Source organism: Cibotium barometz, chromosome 16 (genome assembly GCF_041138505.1).
Source record: "Cibotium barometz isolate CiBa-2024 chromosome 16, ASM4113850v1, whole genome shotgun sequence".
Lineage (NCBI taxonomy): Eukaryota > Viridiplantae > Streptophyta > Polypodiopsida > Cyatheales > Cibotiaceae > Cibotium > Cibotium barometz.
The window spans coordinates 43,111,624-43,131,203 of NC_141061.1; the positions used below are offsets into that span (position 1 = coordinate 43,111,624).

Below are 19,580 nucleotides of genomic sequence, written 5' to 3' on the forward strand. Positions count from 1 at the left end.
TCTGAACGGGAAGGAGTCATGTGCGTGGAAGTAGCACTGTCTAGAATCCACTCCCAAGTATCCGTTGCAGAGAGTCCTCCAACCTCCTCCCTGCCTGAAGAAAATGAAACATCAGTGTCCATCACCTCCAAGTGCACTGCCTCCAATAGTGGCCTTTCTCGCCACAATCATTACAGGTCCTCTTTGCCTTTGATTTCTCATGGTCAGCGTCAGACTTCTTCTCAGAAGACTTCTCCGATGAAGCCTTCCCTTTGCTCGTGTTACGGCCTTTCGACCGTTGGCCTCCGGAGTCCGAACCTCCGCCTTGTGGAGGGTTCGTGAATCGCTCCTCCTGGTCCAAGACCATGGGCACAAGCTCCTCCCACGTGATGGTGCTGAGCCTGCCAGTGGTAATCAAAGACGAGTAAAATGCTGAGTACTGAGAGGGCAAATGCGACAGCATGGCCATGTCCTCTGACGATATCTCCTTCCCAGAGTGGAGAACTTGCTGCTGAAGAGCCTGCAGCTTGTTAATATGGTCCCGCATCGTCGACGACTATTTAGGGCTCATAACCCGCATCTGTACTTCCAAGGAAATCCTATTCATGCTTTTTGTTTTTTTTCCGAGAAAAGATCCTTTCATTAGTTATTAAAAAAAACCGCCCACTGGGCTACAAAAAACCCCCTCTCCTGCTCATAAGAAGGCAGAGCAAAGATCTAATCAAGGCAGCTAGGGAGACTCTCCCTAGGTGTAAAAAAGTACAATGAAGGTACAAATAACTGAGAGGCTATATCATACCATAGGGGGGGGGGGGGAAATCCACAGAGGTGGCCTGTAGTGCCAACGGGGATACCCGCGTGTAGAGTATAGAACGGGCCGCTGTGCCAAGTGGTGTGGAAGGCCTGGCGCCGCAAGATCGCTCGATCCGAGTCGCCCCGTATGCGGTCATACTGTCCTCGTAGGGTGTGAATCAACTCCTGCCAGATAGCCCGAATAGTCTCTGTTGGTGGCTACAATCTCCCCTCAAAGGCCCGGAAACAACGGGCTCTCCAGGTGAACCATATGGTGAGGTTGCTGAGGAGCTCCCATCCTAGATCCCTCTCCTGTGTCCAGCCGGCGGACGAGAAATCTGGTGAAGGAACAAGGCGAGGCTGGCCCTAATGAATCTGATGGCCTGGCTGTCCTGCTCCATCTCGTATCGCAGAGCAGGCCCTGACGAAGTCGACCATGCAACGGCACCCCACGTATACATGCCCTCTGGAGAGAGGGGGGCCAAAATGCGCAGCATCCTCAGCCAAATCTGTTGCGCCTTTGGACAGTCCCAAAGGCAATGTCTCTGTGTCTCCAATGGGTGGCCGCATCGGACACAGGCCGACGGAAGGCCACTGTAGACAAGCTAGGTGCCAACTGCAGAGCCCCTGTGGGCAACCAGCCACTAGAAAGTCGAGATCCTGCGTGCCTGTCGACTAGCCCAGAGCCTGGTCCAAAAATCCTCCAGGAACTCCTGAGAGAGACCCTGTAGCCGCCAATGCTTCGATGGAGCTGGAGAGACCATCCTCCTCGCAGTCAAAATATGCCTCCCCAACTGAACAGTGTACTGGAAGAAGGTGATCTCTGTGGCCTCAAGGGACGCCAGGGTCCCACTGGCCGGGCCAAGGGGTGCGTAGCATATGCCTATATGTGCCAATCAGAGTCCACATCTGCAAGTTCTGGATCAATATGCCACTTCCGAGAAGCGGCGGCCACTACCCGAATCCTCGAAGGCGACTCCGCCTCCACTCTCTGAAGTCAACCCTACTCCTGTATCTCATAGTAGAGGCATCTGCCATCCTCAGTGCAAGCTCTGATAGCAATCAGGATCTCCAACTGTGTAAAGGCTCCCATCCACCGTGGGGCCGCTGGCTCGAAAGGCGTGAACCACTCCTCAGTGAGTGCCCCCTGAATGTCATCCCTCATAATCAGCCCCCCTCTGAAGTGACTCAGCCTCTCCGCCTGGATCTCCTCCGGGAGACTGCAAAAGGCCTGCCAATCTCCAAAACTGCGTGTTGGGCCTGCCACCAATGGTCCCCACGCTAGACGAGGTCGAGAGCCCAGCATATGACCCTGCTTTGTGCGTACCGCGGGGCTCCATATGAGAGGCTGTCTGGCCCGCTCCTCCTCACAAGTAGTAGGTCTCTGAGAAAGCCCCGGTCTCAGAAGCTCCCACGCACGCAGAATGCTCAAGGCAAATCTGTCCTCCCATCCTCTACTGAGGCCTGTCCTCCTCATCTCTATGAAGATCCACCGTATCTCTGGTGCCCAAGTGCCCCCTCTTGGGGGAGCTCTAGCCTGCAGCCCCGCTGAAAAAGAAGCTCCTTCCAAGGCTCAGCGCCTGGAAGCAGCCCCCGAACAATAAGCTTCCCCAGCAAGGCTCTACTCTGATCAGCTGGATCTATAATGCCCAAGCCCCCCTGGGCCCTCGGAAGAGTAATAACTGCCCAAGCAGCCTTAGCCCGGGCCGGCTGACCATCCCGCCCAGACCAAAGAAAGTTCATGATCAGCCTCTGTACTTGGCTGATGCAGGAGCTCGAGAAGATCCAGCAAGACGTGATGTACCACATAGTCGCTAAAAGCACCTGATTTGTCACCACCACCCTCCCAGCCAAGGATAGCCGAGCTGTACTCCAATATAAAAGCTTCTTCCGAATACTTAGAAGAAGCGGGGCGATCTGCTGCTCAGGTGACAAATCAAGTCCAATCTGGCAACCCAGATACCGCACTGCTGTACCAAGAGGAATCCATCTAAATCCCGGGTCTGGGCTCCATGCCGGAGTGGGAGCGCTACTGATCCAAAAGGCCACTGTCTTGTGCCAATTGATCAATGCTCCCGAAGCCACACCAAAAACCTATAGTGATTGCTCTGCCCTCTGTAGGTTGGCCTCCTGGCCATGCAAAAACAATCCTGTGTCATCAGCAAACTCAGAATCGAGCAGGTCCTCGCCCCGGACCGGGAGCTGGAGTCCTCTCAAACCAACCTCCTCTGCTGTCAGATACATGCTCATAGCCTCTGCAAAGAAGAGAAAAAGGAACGGGGGGGCGGGCATCCCTGGCGGACTGATCTGGTCAGCTCAAAACTTAGCTCAAAACTCGGCCCCCGCCCTCCTGCCATCAACACCTGGCTACGAGCTGTGGAATATAGAGCCGCCACTCCTCGAATCCAGTCTGGCTCAAAACCCAGGCGAAGCATAGTGCCCTCTAGGAAACCCCAATCGACTCTATCATATGCCTTCTCAAAATCGAGAAGCATCACTACCAAGTCCTCGCCAAGAAATCTAGCTCGGGCTGTCGCCTCCCAGAAGGTGAAAATGTTGTTAAGGATACTGCGCTCCTTGACGAATCCTGTGTGGGTAGCATGAATCAACTCCCCAAGGAAGGGCTGGATCCTCAAACTCAAGGCCTTTGCTAAGACCTTGTAGACAGAATTGAGGATCGTAATAGGCCTCCAATGCCGAATATCATCTGACACTCCCTCCCCTTTGGGGATAAGAAAGATCAAGCCCTCTGAAAAGCTCTGCAGCATCACCCCAGTGTCCAAAACATACTGAAAGCCCCTGCGGAGGCCTGGCCCCAAAAGGTCCCAATAGCGCATAAAAAGGCAGGCGTCAATCCGTCCTCCCCAGGGCAACTATGACGCGGAAGGACCCTCAAGGCCTCAACAAGCTCATCCTCTGAAAGGGGCTCACCCAAAACTGTGCGCATACAATTTGTGACCTTTCTCTGCACATGGGCCCACACAGTCTGTCTGCAAGCATCACGTGCCTCCGTGGCTGGCTCCGCTGACAACAGGGCTCTATAGAACTCAGTGGCAATGGCTCTAATCTCCCCGGGCTCAGTGGCTAACGATCCGTCCTGCCTCCTGAGCTGGCGTACTCCTGCTCGAGCATGGCAGGGCCCAGTAATCTCAAAAAACTCCCCAGTCACTCTATCCCCAAGCTGCATCCACTGAGAGGCCTGGCGATGATAGTAGAACTCATGTCTGTGCTCCTCTGTCTCTCTAACCTCCTGGCGTGCCTGGCTCAGCTGGGACGCCACCCACTCACATGTAGGCAGTTGCTCCTAAAGACGCTGGAGCAAAGCAAGGCTACGTCTCAAGCGACGCTCCCACTCTCGTGTCTCTTCCAGCCGTGTCAAGGCTGTAGCGTGCAAAAAAGAGCCGAGCTCGATGAGTCCTTGGGCACACTGGCTTGCTGCATCTAGGTTAGAGCTCTGGCTATCATGCCATATCCTCTCAATGTTCTTAGAAAGACTGGGATCTGTAAGTATCCTCTCTGGGATCCTCAATTGCAAGCTGGTCTCCTGTGTCCTCTCCTCAAGTGTCAAAATAACTGGCGCATGGTAGAAAAAGAGGTGCTAGCGAGAATGCCAACGGAGCCACCACGCTCCCCGAACTTGTCGCCCACATAGAAGCGATCAATCCGTGAGAGATTAGTCCCTCCTTGCCGGCGATCCGACCGAGAAAACTAAGACTGTCCTGAGAGCGGGAGAAAGCCTCATGCTGCCATGCATCAGTGATCCTCAGTGTCATACAAAATCGCTCCCAAGCTGCAAGCTCCGTGCCGTGCACTGTAACATGACTGCCTCCCACCCTATCGGCCGGGTCCTCAAGCATGTTAAAGTCTCCCCCGACACATCAATGTGCGGCCTCAGGCAATGCATCTGTAACAAGGGTCCAAAAATCTGCTCTAGCACTAGCATGGTTGGGCGCATAGACATTGAGCACACCACAGTGCTCATCGTGCATCCTCAGAATAACATATTGTGCTCTACCAGGCACAATGACCCTGCGATCCACAATGGCCTGCCGCCATACATCTGCAATGACCATACATTAATACTCCTCCCTGCCCACCCAAAGGGCCAAAACCTGCAGACCAAAATGTGTCCCATCTACCAGGCATTACCGAACCATATCTCCGAATCCTGCTCTCACTCAAATGGTGCTCCTGCATCATCAGAATATCAATACTGCCCCCAACCAGGCATCTCTGAAGCTCCTGCCTCAAGCAACCACGATAACGTATATAGTGTGCGTCGCCAAGGCCCTGTACATTCCACGAGATGATCCTCATGGGTGACCTGCTGAGGTGGAGGCTGTCTCAGCCATACGGCGGGCCTTTGCAAGCGGCTTGGATGGAGAGTAGTCCCCATCCGAGCGGCTACAAATCTGTCCCCCCGGTGTGCTGCAAGAGTCTCGGACCAGGCGCCCGTGGATGTGTCCCATGGCGACTGCCTCCCGCTAAGAGAGAGCAACCTCATGTATGCATACATAGCAAGGGTCGCGTGCTAGGTCTGCCACTATGCGAACCACCAAATGCCGAATCCCGGAGGCATCCGCACTCCTGGTATCAATGAAATGCGCCAACTCCCAGAGTCGGCCTATCACGTCTGTCATCTCCAGATCGCTCACATGGTGAGAAAACTCAACTGCTTGAGTCTTCAAAACACTAAGAGCGAGATCCAAAGTCCACTCCCGATTGCTAGTGCCGCAGAGAGGGAAGGAGAAGGCCACCGCTGAATCAAGTGCCTCCTCCCCTCGGGCCGGAGGTATCACCACATGAACCCTGATGGGGGCTGGCTCATGGGGGCCCTCCGCTCCAAAAAGGCTGTGAAGGAGTAGTCCAAAGCCTCCGAGCGCAATCTAGTGTCAAGACTACTCAGCCGACTGCGGATAGAGGATATCCGTGATGCACGAATCGCCATGGTAGGTCTCCTCTGTGGTGCTCGAGCAAGGTCGGTGCTCAGTACCCGCTAGATTGCTGGTGATCGCCAGGGTACTGCCAGTGCCTCCCGGGGAGCTGAGGCGAGCGGAGGGGGAGGAGGGGGGGGAGAAGGGGGTGGGGAAGGAGCCGCTGAAGGAGCGGAAGCGGTAATGGGAGGAGGCGAAGGTTGAAGCGAGGCGGGAGGGGGGAACGGGGGAGGGGGGGTGGGGGCGAAGGGGGGGGGTGCTGGCATCTCCTGATCCTCAGGCTGCGTTGGGGTCTCCTCCTGGAGGGGAGCAAAACTGTTCCTCACGGGAACCCAGTGATGCCGAGGCTGTGACTGCTGCTGCATCGGTCTCTGGGCATGCTGCTGTGGCTGCCTCCCTCTACGGCGCCTCTGTCCAGGTTGCCAATCCGAGGTCTCTGTGGGCTGAGCAGGTGTCCCGGAGGCTGCCTGCCGACCCGCATCTGTGGGCGGGCCATCGGTGCTCTGCTGTTGCGGTGAGGGTCGGGGTCTCCTGCGAGAGCAGGCCTTGGCCAGGTGGCCGACCTGCCTGCATATGAAACATTGGTTCGGGAGCCCCGAAAACTCCACTCTCTGATCTATCCATCCCCCCCCTATCCGAGGTAGCTGAATGACCTTCGGAAGGGAGGAGATGTCAGGAACCAAAACTCTGACTGAAGGCAGGCCAGCTGCTCTAGCCACCACTGAAGCTGCTGTGGGGCCAGTCTCAAGCACCGAGCCCACCAATGATCCTATCCTAGAAAGGAGCGGAAGGTACTCGCGGCAGAGTCCAGGAAAGCAAACTGTGACATGGAATAGGCGCTCTCCCTGCTCGGCCGCTGCTGGGTCGAACCCATGCTGCCAAGGTCTGAAGAAGGCCCGATTGCCCCTGATGTCGAGGGGACTCATGGCTAGGACCTGGGGCACGCTCTGGGTTGTCTCGAACTCGATCTGGTAGTGTCTGCGGCCCAGTAACTGAACGTCCAGGATCTTGCCCACATCTGCAAGAAGGCGGGCCTGGAGAAGATCTTGGATCTCCCCTCTGCTGGGGCGAGTGCCAACTATACGGCAGATGGTGGAATGTGCCTGGAGGCGTTCCACCCCTGCGGCGAGTCTCGCTTCCTCTTCTGGCGAAAGAGAAAGCCTGATGGGGGTATCCTCAGGGGCGGGCGAGGGGGCTGCGGAAGAGTCCCTCTGAGGTGGGGCGGGAGGAGCCTCCATCAGAGTCTGAAGCTGACTTGAGGGCGAAGCGAAACGGAAGGTCCTGCACGAACCGAGCTGCACAAAAGGTGCAGCGGGGAGGGAAAAGGGGGAAAGCGGGAAAGCGGAAGACAGGGGGGATGGGAGGAAGTCAGAGGGGAAGGGGCGGAAGACAGAGGGGCGGAAGGCAGAGGCGGAGAAGAGAGGGGGGGCTGCGGAGAACGCAAGGGGGGGTGGGGAGGGGCAAGCGCAACAAGGGGGGAGGAGGGCTGGGGCAGGCAGGGGCGGCGGGAAGCGGAGGAAGGGGGGGGGAGCGGGGGGCGCGAAGGCGACAGGGCAGGCAGGCAGGGGGGGCGACGGGCGCGAAAGGGAAAGGGGCGGGTGACGCGAGAAGCACAGGGCGAGGTGAGAGGGGGGATGCGAGCAGGCGGGGACAACAGTCACGAGGGCGGGGAGTGGGGGTGCAAGCCGGCGACAGTTCGAGCAGGGGGCGGGGGCGACAGCTTCAGCGAGCGACCAGCTGAGGATTGGATCGTATCCTCTTCATGCTTTTTCTGTCATATCATAGGGCATGGTAAGGAGGATCGCCACAAATGGCAAGCGGAGCAAGCGTCCAAAGCTCCTTCTGCCACAGTTGCCACAGCATCTCCAGCTCCTCCAGCCCCACCTACTACCACCAATGGAGTTTAGCTTTTACCTTCTGTGCATCCTATGCCATCCGTAGCATTTGATGCTAGGCAGGAGGGTGAGAGCGATGCTGCACAGAAAAGCCTCATCCGAGCTTATGGCTCTGCCAAGGGTCAGCAGTTTGTAGTCCTGTTTGACATGGGCAGTTGTGAGGATGCCATCTGTCCCTAGTAGGCGTTGCACATTAGTACCATATCATTTGGATGTGGATGGGTTCACTGTCACATGCACTCTGCACATTAGTACCATATCATTTGGATGTGGATGGGTTCACTGTCACATGCACTCTGCACTCAGTGCATGGTAACAAACTGGCTCATCATCAGCAGTGCAAGAGTTGTACATTATTAGAACCCAGTAGGATGATAATGGTCGTACGCCGTGACCCCATTGTACATCCTCAGTCCAGGATAAGTCAGGCACGAGCTACGTAGGTCATTCCTCAGCCTTAGCGGGTCAGTCAGTCAGTCAAGTCCCTTAACCCACTTGGAGAGAATCATTCATGCATGTAGAGTCAGTAGAAGCCTTAGGCTTTGCATCAGAAAGCACTTTGCATCCTGCATAATATGCATTCATATGTTTGTGCATCATTTAGAACATCCCAGAAGCCTTAGGGAATTTACTAGGATTTATCTGGAATTTTTCCCATATTTTATGGTATTTATTTAGCATTTAATGTCATTTATAAACATAAAGTTTATTAAATTATGACTAGCCAACTTGACCAACCCCTATCTAGTATAAATAGGCTTGCATAGGGCTTAGTTTCCCATTCAGTCTTCAGTGTGCTAAGAGCTTTCCTCCGCAGCCTTAGGAGTATCCTTGCCTTCAGCACTAGACTAGTCTCATCCAGCACTTGGAGTACTTGAGTTTTGCTTCCCCAACCCTCTGAGCATCTGCGTTTTTGTTTCAGTCATCCATAGTCTCAAGCGCAGCAGTTCAGCAGTCCCAACGCAGCAGTCCAGCAGTCCTAACGCAGTAGTACAGTAGGACAGCATTCAGGCGCAGCTGTACAACTCTCCACAGTCCCCAAATCAGCCAACAGACCTGCGTTTCTGTCCAGCATCAGACATACAGCCCTGCGTTTCAGTCCAGCATCAGTCTCACAACAGTAATCAGCCCTACAGCCTTGCGTTTGCAGATTTCCAGCAGTTCCAGCCTTGATTCATTAGAATACATCAATATCCAGCATTCAGTGCATCATCCAGGCATACACCAGTCATCTGGCAAAGATATGCATTCCTTCATAAGCATTTACAGCATTCTAACATAGCTTAGAATGGTCCACCACCTTCTTTTCTCAGCCTTAGGTGTGCAGCCCTTCCTCGTGCCCTTGGGAAGAGTGCATAGGCTCGAGATCAGTGTCCATGACCTGAAGACCAGATTTCTCCTGCCCCAGTACATGACCGGAAGATGAGTTCTATGGACTCAGACAAAACGGATCCCCAGTGCTTCAGTTTTCCGGTAAGGTTATTACTTTAGCACCAGCAGTCAGGGTTATCTGCGCAGGCTAAGATGAAGTAATTCATTCGTGGATTGGACGTAACATTCGGTTCACAGTTCGTAACTTTGAACCAAGTACATATGACCGGGCTGTGACTATCGCTCAGAATGAAGAAATGAAGCTGAACGGGGGCAAGCCCAAGCAGTCATCTCCATCCAGTACCAAACCCCAGCAGTAGCAATCAGCTGCATAGACAGGGAAAGGTAACGCTTCTTCTAAAGATGCTAAGAAGGAACGTAGTAATCGCTCCAGTTCAGGGAGTAAGAAAGATAAAGAATCTAAACCTTAGAAAACCCCTGATAAAAAGGCTAAAGCAGGCATTACTGGAGGTTATCTTCCTCCAGAGGAGCAAAGGAAGTACCAGTCAAAAAATAGATGTTTTTTCTGTCATATTATTGGGCATGGTAAGAGGGATTGCCACAAATGGCAAGTGGCACAAGCCACCAAAGCTCCTTCTGCCACAGTTGCCACAGTCTCCCCAGCTCCTCCAGCCCCGCCTACTACCTCAAATGCAGCTCAACTTTTACCTTCTATGCATCCTATGCCATCCGTGGTATTTGATGCTAAGTAGGAGAGTGAGAGCGATGCTGCTCAGAAGAGCCTCATCCAAGCTTATGGCTCTGCCCAGGGCTGACAGTTTGTAGTCCTTTTCGATATGGGTAGTTCTGAAGACGCCATCTCTCCCCAGTTGGCTAATAAATTGAACTGCACATTAGTCCCATATCATCTGGATGTGGACGGATTTACACCTGGTCTTCGCACCCACATCTCCCAGAAGGCACAACAATTTGCCTTTGAAGTTCAGAAGGCTTCATTTCAACGAGATTTCATCGTCTCACCTCTGTTGGGGTGTGACATGATCTTAGGAATTCAGTGGTTTCGTCAGTATGAGTCTATTCCCGTTTGGGGGCACGACACTTTTACTATTTGTAAAGGTTTTCCTGAGCTTGTCATGATTCGTGGGGATAGAAGCATTCTTGGCATCCCATTGATTTCGCATCTCCATGCCAGACGAGCTATCCGCAAGGGAGCAAGAGCACTCCTTTATGTTCGTGCTCAAACAACCCCTTCCTCATTAGTAGCATCCATTACATCTTTAGTCCCTCAGTTAGCAGACCTCTTATCCAGACATTAGGACATTATGCTTAGGGACAATCTCCCGCCCAATCTCCCACCCTCTCGCCCTGAGGACCATCACATTGATTTGGTCCTTGGATCAGATCCTCCTAGCAGGTTTCCCTATTGTCTTTCCAAGACTTTAGAGGGCGAGTTAGAAAAGTAGTTATCTGAGCTTCTCCGAGCCGGATTCATTCGGCCTTCTTCCTCCCCATTTGCTGCACCTATCCTATTTGTCCAAAAGAAGGATAAGTCTGCACGCCTTTGTGTAGACTATAGGACATTAAACAAACTCACTATCAAGAATAAGTTTCCTATGCCAAGGATAGAGTACATTTTGGAGTATTTAGACGGTGCTAAGTTTTTCACTAAGATCAACCTCAAGAGTGGTTACCATCAGGTCCGCATTTTTGAAGCTGACATTCCAAAAACAGCTTTTCGGACAGAGCGTGGTCACTACGAGTTCGTAGTCATGCCTTTTGGGCTTACAAATGCACCGGCAACCTTCAATAAGATGATGTCTAGGATTTTCGCACGACGCAGTCCACATTGGGAAGTGTGTTTTCATATTTCTTGATGACATACTACTCTTCTTAGCCTCTGCGGAGCAGCATGAGAAAGATGTGGAGAAAGTCTTTTAACTTTTGCGAGAATTAGCTCTACATAAACGCCAAAAAGTCTGTCTTTGGTGTTAAGGAAGTTCAGTATTTGGGCTACATCATCGGTTCTGATGGGATTAGACTGGATCCATCATAGGTTCAAGAGATCTTAGATTGGGACATTCCTAAGACCGCCCAAGAAATCCGCTCATTCGTAGGTCTTTGTGAGGCCTATAGTACCCATGTCCATCAGTTTTCCAACCTTGCAGCACCTCTTACCGACTTGCTCAAGGGGGTCAAGACTCGCAAGCAGAAAGTCTAAGTTACAAGCAAGGCGCTTGATGTATTCCGTGCACTCCAGAAAGCTGCCTCAGAAGCACGTGTATTAAAGTTAGCATCATGGAACGAATCTTTCGAGGTCATCACCGATGCCAGCAATGTAGCCATAGGTGCAGTCCTCCAGCAGGACAATTGACTGGTGGCATATTACAATAGAAAGTTGGATGTCGCTAAAAAGAATTATTCGGTATATGACAAAGAGCTTTTGGGTGTAATCATAGTGCTCAAGCATTGGAAGCCTTTTCTTTATGGACAGGCTTTCACGGTGAAAACAGACCACCAAGCACTTAAGTGGCTTCAGACTATGCCAAGTGCCCAGTGGAGTGATCGACAGGCCAGGTGGAGTCAAATCTTCCAACAGTTTGGAGGTATGATTGAATACATCCCTGGTAAGCATAACCCAGTAGGAGATGCTCTTAGTCGAAAGTCCAACATCCAGGCAGTCCAAGAATCTACCATTCTCGAAATCACGGGGAAGGACTTAGATAGTATGAAAGACCAATATGTAGACTCCCTTGAGTTTGGTACTCAGTACAGTTTGGCCCTCAATTCTGAGCCTGGCCACTATTCAGTACGTTGTTCTACAAGAACCGTCTCTGTGTTACTCGAGAAAAGCGTTCCGCTCTCCTCCACGATGCACATGACTCCTTAGTTGGAGGACATAGGGGTATCAACAGTACCCTCAAGAAATTAGAACGGTCCTTTTATTGGCCAAAGATGAGGCGTGATGTCTATGCACATATACAAGCCTGTAAGATTTGTCAAAAAGTCAAGGTTCCCCATACAAAGAAGGCAGGTTTACTTCAACCTTTGCCTATCCCCGACGGACCTTTCATCGACATATCTATGGACTTTGTAGGGCATCTACCAGCATCCACCACAACACTGAGTGTTTTACCATTGTGGATCGCTTTAGTAAATTCTGCATGCTCATCCCATGTAAGCATACGGCCACAGCCGAGGACGTAGCCCGTCTGTTTCTCAAGCATTGGTATCCAGTTTGTGGTTTACCTAGCACCATAACATTAAATAGAGATTCCAAGTTTATCCTGTAACACTCAGTGTTTTACCATTGTGGATCGCTTTAGTAAATTTTGCATGCTCATCCCATGTAAGCATACGGCCACAGTCGAGGACGTAGCCCGTCTGTTTCTCAAGCATTGGTATCCAGTTTGTGGTTTACCTAGCACCATAACATTAGATAGAGAGATTCCAAGTTAACCTTGCATTTCTGGAGGGCATTATTTGAAAACTTCGGAACTAAGTTGCAGTTGTCTAGTGCATTCCATCCGCAGACAGATGGCCAAACATAAATTTATAACCAGTTGGCCTTTGATGTTCTCAAGTCATACTGTCATGACCAGCACTCCAAATGGGAACATTATCTTCCATTGGTCCAAGCTATCTTGAACGACACTCATTCATCCAGTGTCGGACTCCATATGAAGCAGTCTTTGGTCGCCATTTTTCTTCTCTTTTGACGAGAATGGTGTCTCTATCTTTAGAGGCTAATAAAACCACGAAAACATTTTCCGAGATCATTGAGTCAGTTAAGGACCGCTTGACCAAAGCTCAGGAAGCATATAGCAGATAGGAAAATAAGTCTAGACGAGATGTCCACTTCAAGGAAGGGGATTGGATCTATTTGCGTATCATGAAACAGAGATTGAAACAAGTGGGCAAACGTTGTCCCAAGCTTTCATTCCGTAGTTTTGGCTCTTTTCCAATAGTTAAGAAGTTAAGTGATGTCTCCATGAAGTTAAAGTTGCCTACCAGTCGGACAATGCATGATGTTTTCCATGTTTCTTGGCTAAAACCATATGTTGGTCCAGAAGTGTTTGATGTTTCAGATGAACAGCAGCCAGAGGTGGTAGATGAAGCAGAAGTTATTGAGCCCGAGCAGATCCTTCTTCCTTGATGGAAGCATGGTTCCGGTTGACGGATACGTCAATTCTATACGAAATTCCGAGATCGAGGTACCCACGAAGCCGTATGGCTCGACGAGGAGTTCTTCCAGGAGTATCCCTAGTTGTTGGCGGACTGCTTGCAAGCTAAGCAGGAGGGAATGTCACATGCACTCTGCACTCGGTGCATGGTGACAAACTGGCTCATCATCAGCAGTGCAAGAGTTGTACATTATTAGAACCCAGTAGGATGATAATGGTCGTACGCCGTGACCCCATTGTACATCCTCAGTCCAGGATAAGTCAGGCACGAGCTACGTAGGTCATTCCTCAGCCTTAGCGGGTCAGTCAGTCAGTCAAGTCTCTTAACCCACTTGGAGAGAATCATTCATGCATGTAGAGTCGGTAGAAGCCTTAGGGTTTGCATCAGAAAGCACTCTGCATCCTGCATAATATGCATTCATATGCCTGTGCATCATTTAGAACATCCCAGAAGCCTTAGGGAATTTACTAGGATTTATCTGGAATTTTTCCCATATTTTATGGTATTTATTTAGCATTTAATGTCATTTATAAACATAAAGTTTATTAAATTATGACCAGCCAACTTGACCAACCCCTATCTAGTATTAAATAGGCTTGCATAGGGCTTAGTTTCCCATTCAGCCTTCAATGTGCTAAGAGCTTTCCTTCTCGCCCTAGGAGTATCCTTGCCTTCAGCACTAGACTAGTCTCATCCAGCCCTTGGAGTACTTGAGTTTTGCTTCTCCAACCCTTTGAGCATTTGCGTTTTTGCTTCAGTCATCCATAGTCTCAAGCGCAGCAGTCCAGCAGTCCCAACGCAGCAATCCAGCAGTCCTAAAGCAGCAGTACAGTAGGACAGCATTCAGGCGCAGCCGTACAGTCCTCCACAGTCCCCAAATCAGCAAACAAACCTGCGTTTCTGTCCAGCATCAGCCATACAGCCCTGCGTTTCAGTCCAGCATCAGTCTCACAATAGTAATCAGCCCTACAGCCCTGCGTTTGCAGATTTCCAGCAGTTCCAGCCTTGATTCATCAGTATACATCAGTATCCAGCATTCAGTGCATCATCCAGGCATACACCAGTCATCTGGTAAAGGTATTCAATCATTCATAAGCATTTATAGCATTCTAACATAGCTTAGAACAAGCCACCACCTTCTTTTCTCAGCCTCAGGTGTGCAGCCCTTCCTCATGCCCTTGGCAAGAGTGCATAGGCTCGAGATCAGTTCATTGAGGTGTTTCTACAGCCGTGTAAAGTTCAGCCAGGCTTCCGATCCTCCGAGATCTTGCGTTTGGCTTATCTATAGTCACAGTCATTCTCTCTAAAGTAATAAATCAAATACTATCTCGTTATCGGGATAGGGGGCCTTTCAGTGGGTAATTTGGGACCCAATCTGGTGTACAGTTCTCATCTCTCTCTCTCTCATATCTCTTTAAAGTTTGAAGTATTAAAGTGGATTGCTAAACTCACGAAACTCAGGATACAGAAGACGGTGTGAGCATTTGTGTGACAGGATCTTCCAATACAAAGACTTCCGCTGCATATCACATTCACACGTGGTCTCTGCACCCACATATCTCAGAAGGCACAGCAGTTTGCGTTTGAAGTTCAGAAGGCCTCATTCCAACGAGATTTCATTGTCTCGCCTCTTTTGGGATGTGACATGATCTTAGGAATCCAGTGGTTTCGCCAATATGAGCCTATTCCCGACTGGGGGCAGGACACTTTTACTATCTGTAAAGGTTTTCCTGAGCCCGTCATGATTCGTGGGGATAGAAGCATTCTTGGCATCCCATTGATTTCGTACCTCCAGGCCCGACGAGCTATCCGCAAGGAAGCGGAAGGAGCACTACTTTATGTTCGTGCTCAGACAGTCTCTACCTCATCGGTAGCCCCTCTCTCATCTTCAGTCCCACAGTTGGCAAACCTCCTGTCCAGACATCAGGACATTATGCTTAGGGACGATCTTCCGCCCAGTCTCCCTCCATCACGTCTTGAGGACCATCATATCGATTTGGTCCCTGGATCAGAACCTCCTAGCAGGTTCCCCTATCGTCTTTCCAAGACTTTAGAGGACGAGCTAGAAAGACAGTTATTTGAGCTCCTCCGAGCTGGATTCGTTCGGCCTTCTTCCTCACCCTTTGCTGCACCCATCCTATTTGTCCAAAAGAAGGACAAGTCTGCATGCCTTTGTGTAGACTACAGGGCATTGAATAAACTCACCATGAAGAATAAGTTTCCTATGTCAAGGATTGAGTACATTTTGGAGCGTTTAGACGGTGCAAAATTTTTCACTAAGATCGACCTCAAGAGTGGTTACCATTAGGTCCGCATATTCGAAGCTGACATTCCAAAAACAGCTTTCCGGACAGAGCGTGGTCACTACGAGTTCATAGTCATACCTTTTGGGCTTACAAATGCACTGGCAACCTTCAATAAAATGATGTCCAGGATTTTCGCAGTCCTCATTGGTAAGTGTGTCTTCATCTTTCTTGATGACATACTAGTATTCTCAGCCACTACGGAGCAGCATGAGAAAGATGTGGAGAAAGTCTTGCAACTTTTGCGAGATAATGGGCTCTACACAAACGCCAAAAAGTCTATCTTTGGCGTTAAAGAGGTTCAATACTTGGGCTATATCATCGGTTCCGATGGGATTCGATTGGACCCCTCAAAGGTTCAAGAGATCTTGGATTGGGACATCCCTCAGACCGCCCAAGAGATCCGTTCTTTCGTAGGTCTTTGTCAAGCCTATAGTACCCATGTTCACCAGTTTCCCAACCTTGCAGTATCTCTCACCGACTTGCTCAAGGGGTTGAAGACTCGTAAACAAAAAGTCTTAGTCACAGGCAAGGCACTTGATGCATTTCGTGCACTCCAGAAAGCTGCCTCAGAAGCGCCTGTTCTGAAGTTAGCATCTTGGGATGAACCTTTTGAGGTCATTACCGATGCAAGCAATGTAGCCATAGGTGCACTTCTCTAGCAGGACAATAGACCTGTGGCCTACTACAGTAGAAAGTTGGATGTCGCGGAAAAGAATTATTCAGTTTATGACAAAGACCTTTTGGGTGTGATGAGAATGCTCAAACATTGGAAGCCTTTCCTTTATGGACAGGTTTTCATAGTCAAAACATACCACCAAGCACTTAAGTGGCTTCTTCAAACCATGCCAGGTGCCCAGTGGAGTGATCAGCTAGTTAGGTGGAGTCAACTCTTCCAACAATTTGGAGGAATGATCGAGTACATTCTTGGTAAGAATAACCTAGTTGCAGATGCTCTTAATCAAAAGGCCAGCATCCAAGCAGTGCAGGAGTCTACCATTCTCGAAATCACGGGGAAGGACTTAGATAGCATTCATCATCATCAGAGCAACATTGTACATTATTAGTACCTTCTTTCAGGATGATAATTGTTGTACGCCGTGATCCCATTGTAATCCTCAGTCCAAGATAAGTTAGGCACGAGCTACGTAGATCATTCTCAGCCTTAGATAGTCATTCAGTCAGTCCAAGTTCCTTAACCCACTTGAAGAGATACATTCATGCATGTAGAGTCAGTAGAAGCCTTAGAGTTTGCATTAGGACATGTGTGCATTTATGCATAGCATTCATTCCATATGCATGTAGGTCATCTAGACCATTGCAGAAGCCTTCAGATGTCATCTAGCAGTCATCAATATTTATCCAGTATTATTCCCATATTTTAGAGCATTTATTGGGCATTTTTTACATCATTTATATATTTTGCTTGGACAAGTGCAGTCGGGCCAGTCCTGTAGCAAGCCGACCAGCACCCCATGTCCTTATAAATAGCTCAGCATATCATCCATTTATTCATTCATATCATAATCAGCATTGAAGACCTCATCGCTTGGAGCCTTCAGCACAAGGAGCATAAAGCCCTTAGCATTTTCCTCATAAGCATCTAGGAGCATCAACGCTTGAGCAATTCAGCCTCTGCAGTAAAACGCAGCATCTACAGCATTCCCATATTAGGTACCCCTTGCGTTTTTAGCATTCATATAGTTTTCAGCACCTCATATGCATCGTTTTGCTACAGCCACTTGGTGAAGGTAAAACTTAGCATTCATACTCATTTTCAGCATTCATACATAGTTTAGAACAGTCCCAAGCCCCTTCTCTCAGCCTCAGATTTGCAACCTTCCTACGTCCATTGGGAAGAGTGCATAGGCTCGAGATTGGTCATCATTTGTGCTTCTACAGCCGTGTACAGTTCAGCCCGACTCTTGGTCTTTCGAGATCTTGCGTTTGGCTTATTGTTAGTCCACCGTCAGTCTCTTCAAAGAAATAAAGCAAATACTATTCCGGTAAGGGGATAGGGGGCCCTAGTTCTTGGCCAAAAGTGCTTTAAAACTCACTCATATTTCAAAAAGCATCTTTTAATAATAAAAGCTCTTCTCCTTTTAGTATTTAAAAAGCTTTTAGTCTTCTGCTTTCAAAAAGCTAGTCGAATCATTCCAAGCTTGTAGGTGACCGCAATTGCACTGCTATCCTACCACGTGTCAGTGGCACATCACGTTTTTTTTTCCAAACCTTAAAAAAAAACTCTTTTTTTTTTCGGCATTGCATTTTTTTGGCATATCAGGAACTTGTATTTAGATGCTTGGGTGAGACTTATGGTCCTTGGTGTGAGCATGAAAGTTGTCTTGTGTAGACATGTGTGTAGACACGTGATCAAAAGATGAGTCTTGTATCGGATTCTATATGTAGGTTCATACATTCCCGTCCATATAGCCTCTAGTTTTTGTGCAGGAAAGGCCTGGTAAAGTTAGATATTCATGCAAATAATTTCCATGTGCAGACTCTCTCACAACTCACTTACACTGGAGCTATGACCTTCTGCTTCATTCAAGCTATTGAAAGAGGTCAGGCAAGGACATACAGAGATCTTTTGAATGCAATGCGATGGGGGGTTCGAAACGCAGATAGTGGTCCAATTACTGCTTTGATTGGGATGCTCTTGACAGGTGGGATCTTTAGTGGAAACCATATTCAGGTATATGCAACTTTGTAAACCTCAACGCATTTCTTTTTCATTTATTAGTTAAAAGAGGGGTCAGTATGTTTTCATGTATTTTTATCATTCATATGTACTGTGTCTCACATCTAGTGGATTCCCTGAGGACTGGTTCTAAACAGGGAGGGAGTCCAGTGACTGTTATGTGGCCAATTACTTTCAAAGTTTAAAAAACCCTGTTTGGGGCCTTCACTTGCAATCACATAAGTTTGAATGTCGGGGGCCAAACCCCTGGGCACTCCTCTTCACATTGGTGTACCTGTCCTCAGGGGCATCCTGTAAATTCAGGACATTTAAGATTATGTCAAGAAATACTAGGCCATCATCTCCCTATCATGGACTCCATCTAACCTCATGATGTCATTTTGGGTTGTCTATGTTTTACAGGAGCCGCAGTTAACAGCTTCAAATCCATTTGACATTGGCATGCCTTTCCATCTTTAGGAGTGCCATGTGTTGAATGCAATTCTGTGTGTCTTCTCTCCTCTTAAAGCACTGTGTAGCAGCTTAGTATTTTTTAGATTTAAAAACTCGTAATATTTTGTATAGGCCACAACAATAGCACACATGCTTTTTGGTAAGCTGTGATCAGTTACAGGCAGCTAGAGAATCCAGTAGATTTTCAAAGCTTCCAACTTGTGGCAGCCTGGCATTGGTTAAAGAGCTTCCAACTTCATTCCCAAGGCTTTTGCAGCTCCATTTGCTCCAGCCAGGTTTTGAGTTTTGAAATTCGCATGCAAACTAAAAAGACCAACTGAATGGCAATTCCATCCAGAGTTGGTCACCTAGGAGTAATTAAAAATGCCAGTATGTTGATGCTTTATGGTGATCGGTGCATGTATAGAGCATCTCATTTTATGCAGCCAGTTGCCAAGCCACACGAGAACATGGGCATGGCTATCCACGTTTTGTCTCCATTTTGTAGAGTAGTCCATTCTTAGAGAATACTTAAGGCGCAGACATGTGGATATTATACTTAAAGTGAAGGCAAAGAGCCATGCTCGATTGCCATGTCTCTCGTACGAATCCTAAAGCCACAAGGATTCTATAGAGCACTATTGAAGTGTGAAACAAGGATGGCTACTTTCTCCTACACGTACTCCTATCATACTTAGTAGATGGTTTGCTTGATGTGCACATGTTTTAAAGTAAGGGTTTAAAAGTCAACTAAAAGATAACCTTTACTTTTGAGGATGATACCGTGGAGATAGTTAAAGCTTACCCTTGTGGGCAAATTTTCAAGCCCAAAGTTCTCCATGAAACTTGTAGTCCTAGCGTTCTTAGCCAAAGAATATCTTAGGACAACTGGAGAGGTGATGCTAGTAGTCACCCTTCTAGGAAGTGCATACTCTATGACTCCACTTCGATTTATTGTCAGACCAACAATTTGCAGGGAATCTTTGAGAGAATTAAACCTTGCCTCGAGAATGGAGCCAAGAAGAGTGAT

The 19,580-nt window shown here is 49.0% G+C and overlaps 1 protein-coding gene across 1 annotated transcript in view; it reads left to right on the forward strand.

The window, feature by feature from the left end:
• Positions 1 to 19,197, forward strand: part of LOC147630675 (metacaspase-1-like) — a 45,299-nt gene extending 26,102 nt beyond the window's left edge. Inside the window, exons 4-5 of the mRNA XM_086810612.1 lie at positions 17,918 to 18,112; positions 18,521 to 19,197. Coding sequence (XP_086666738.1) covers positions 17,918 to 18,112; positions 18,521 to 18,577 — 252 coding nt within the window. The 3' untranslated portion in view covers positions 18,578 to 19,197. The remainder of the gene's footprint in view (positions 1 to 17,917; positions 18,113 to 18,520) is intronic.
• Positions 19,198 to 19,580: the final 383 nt, after the last annotated feature.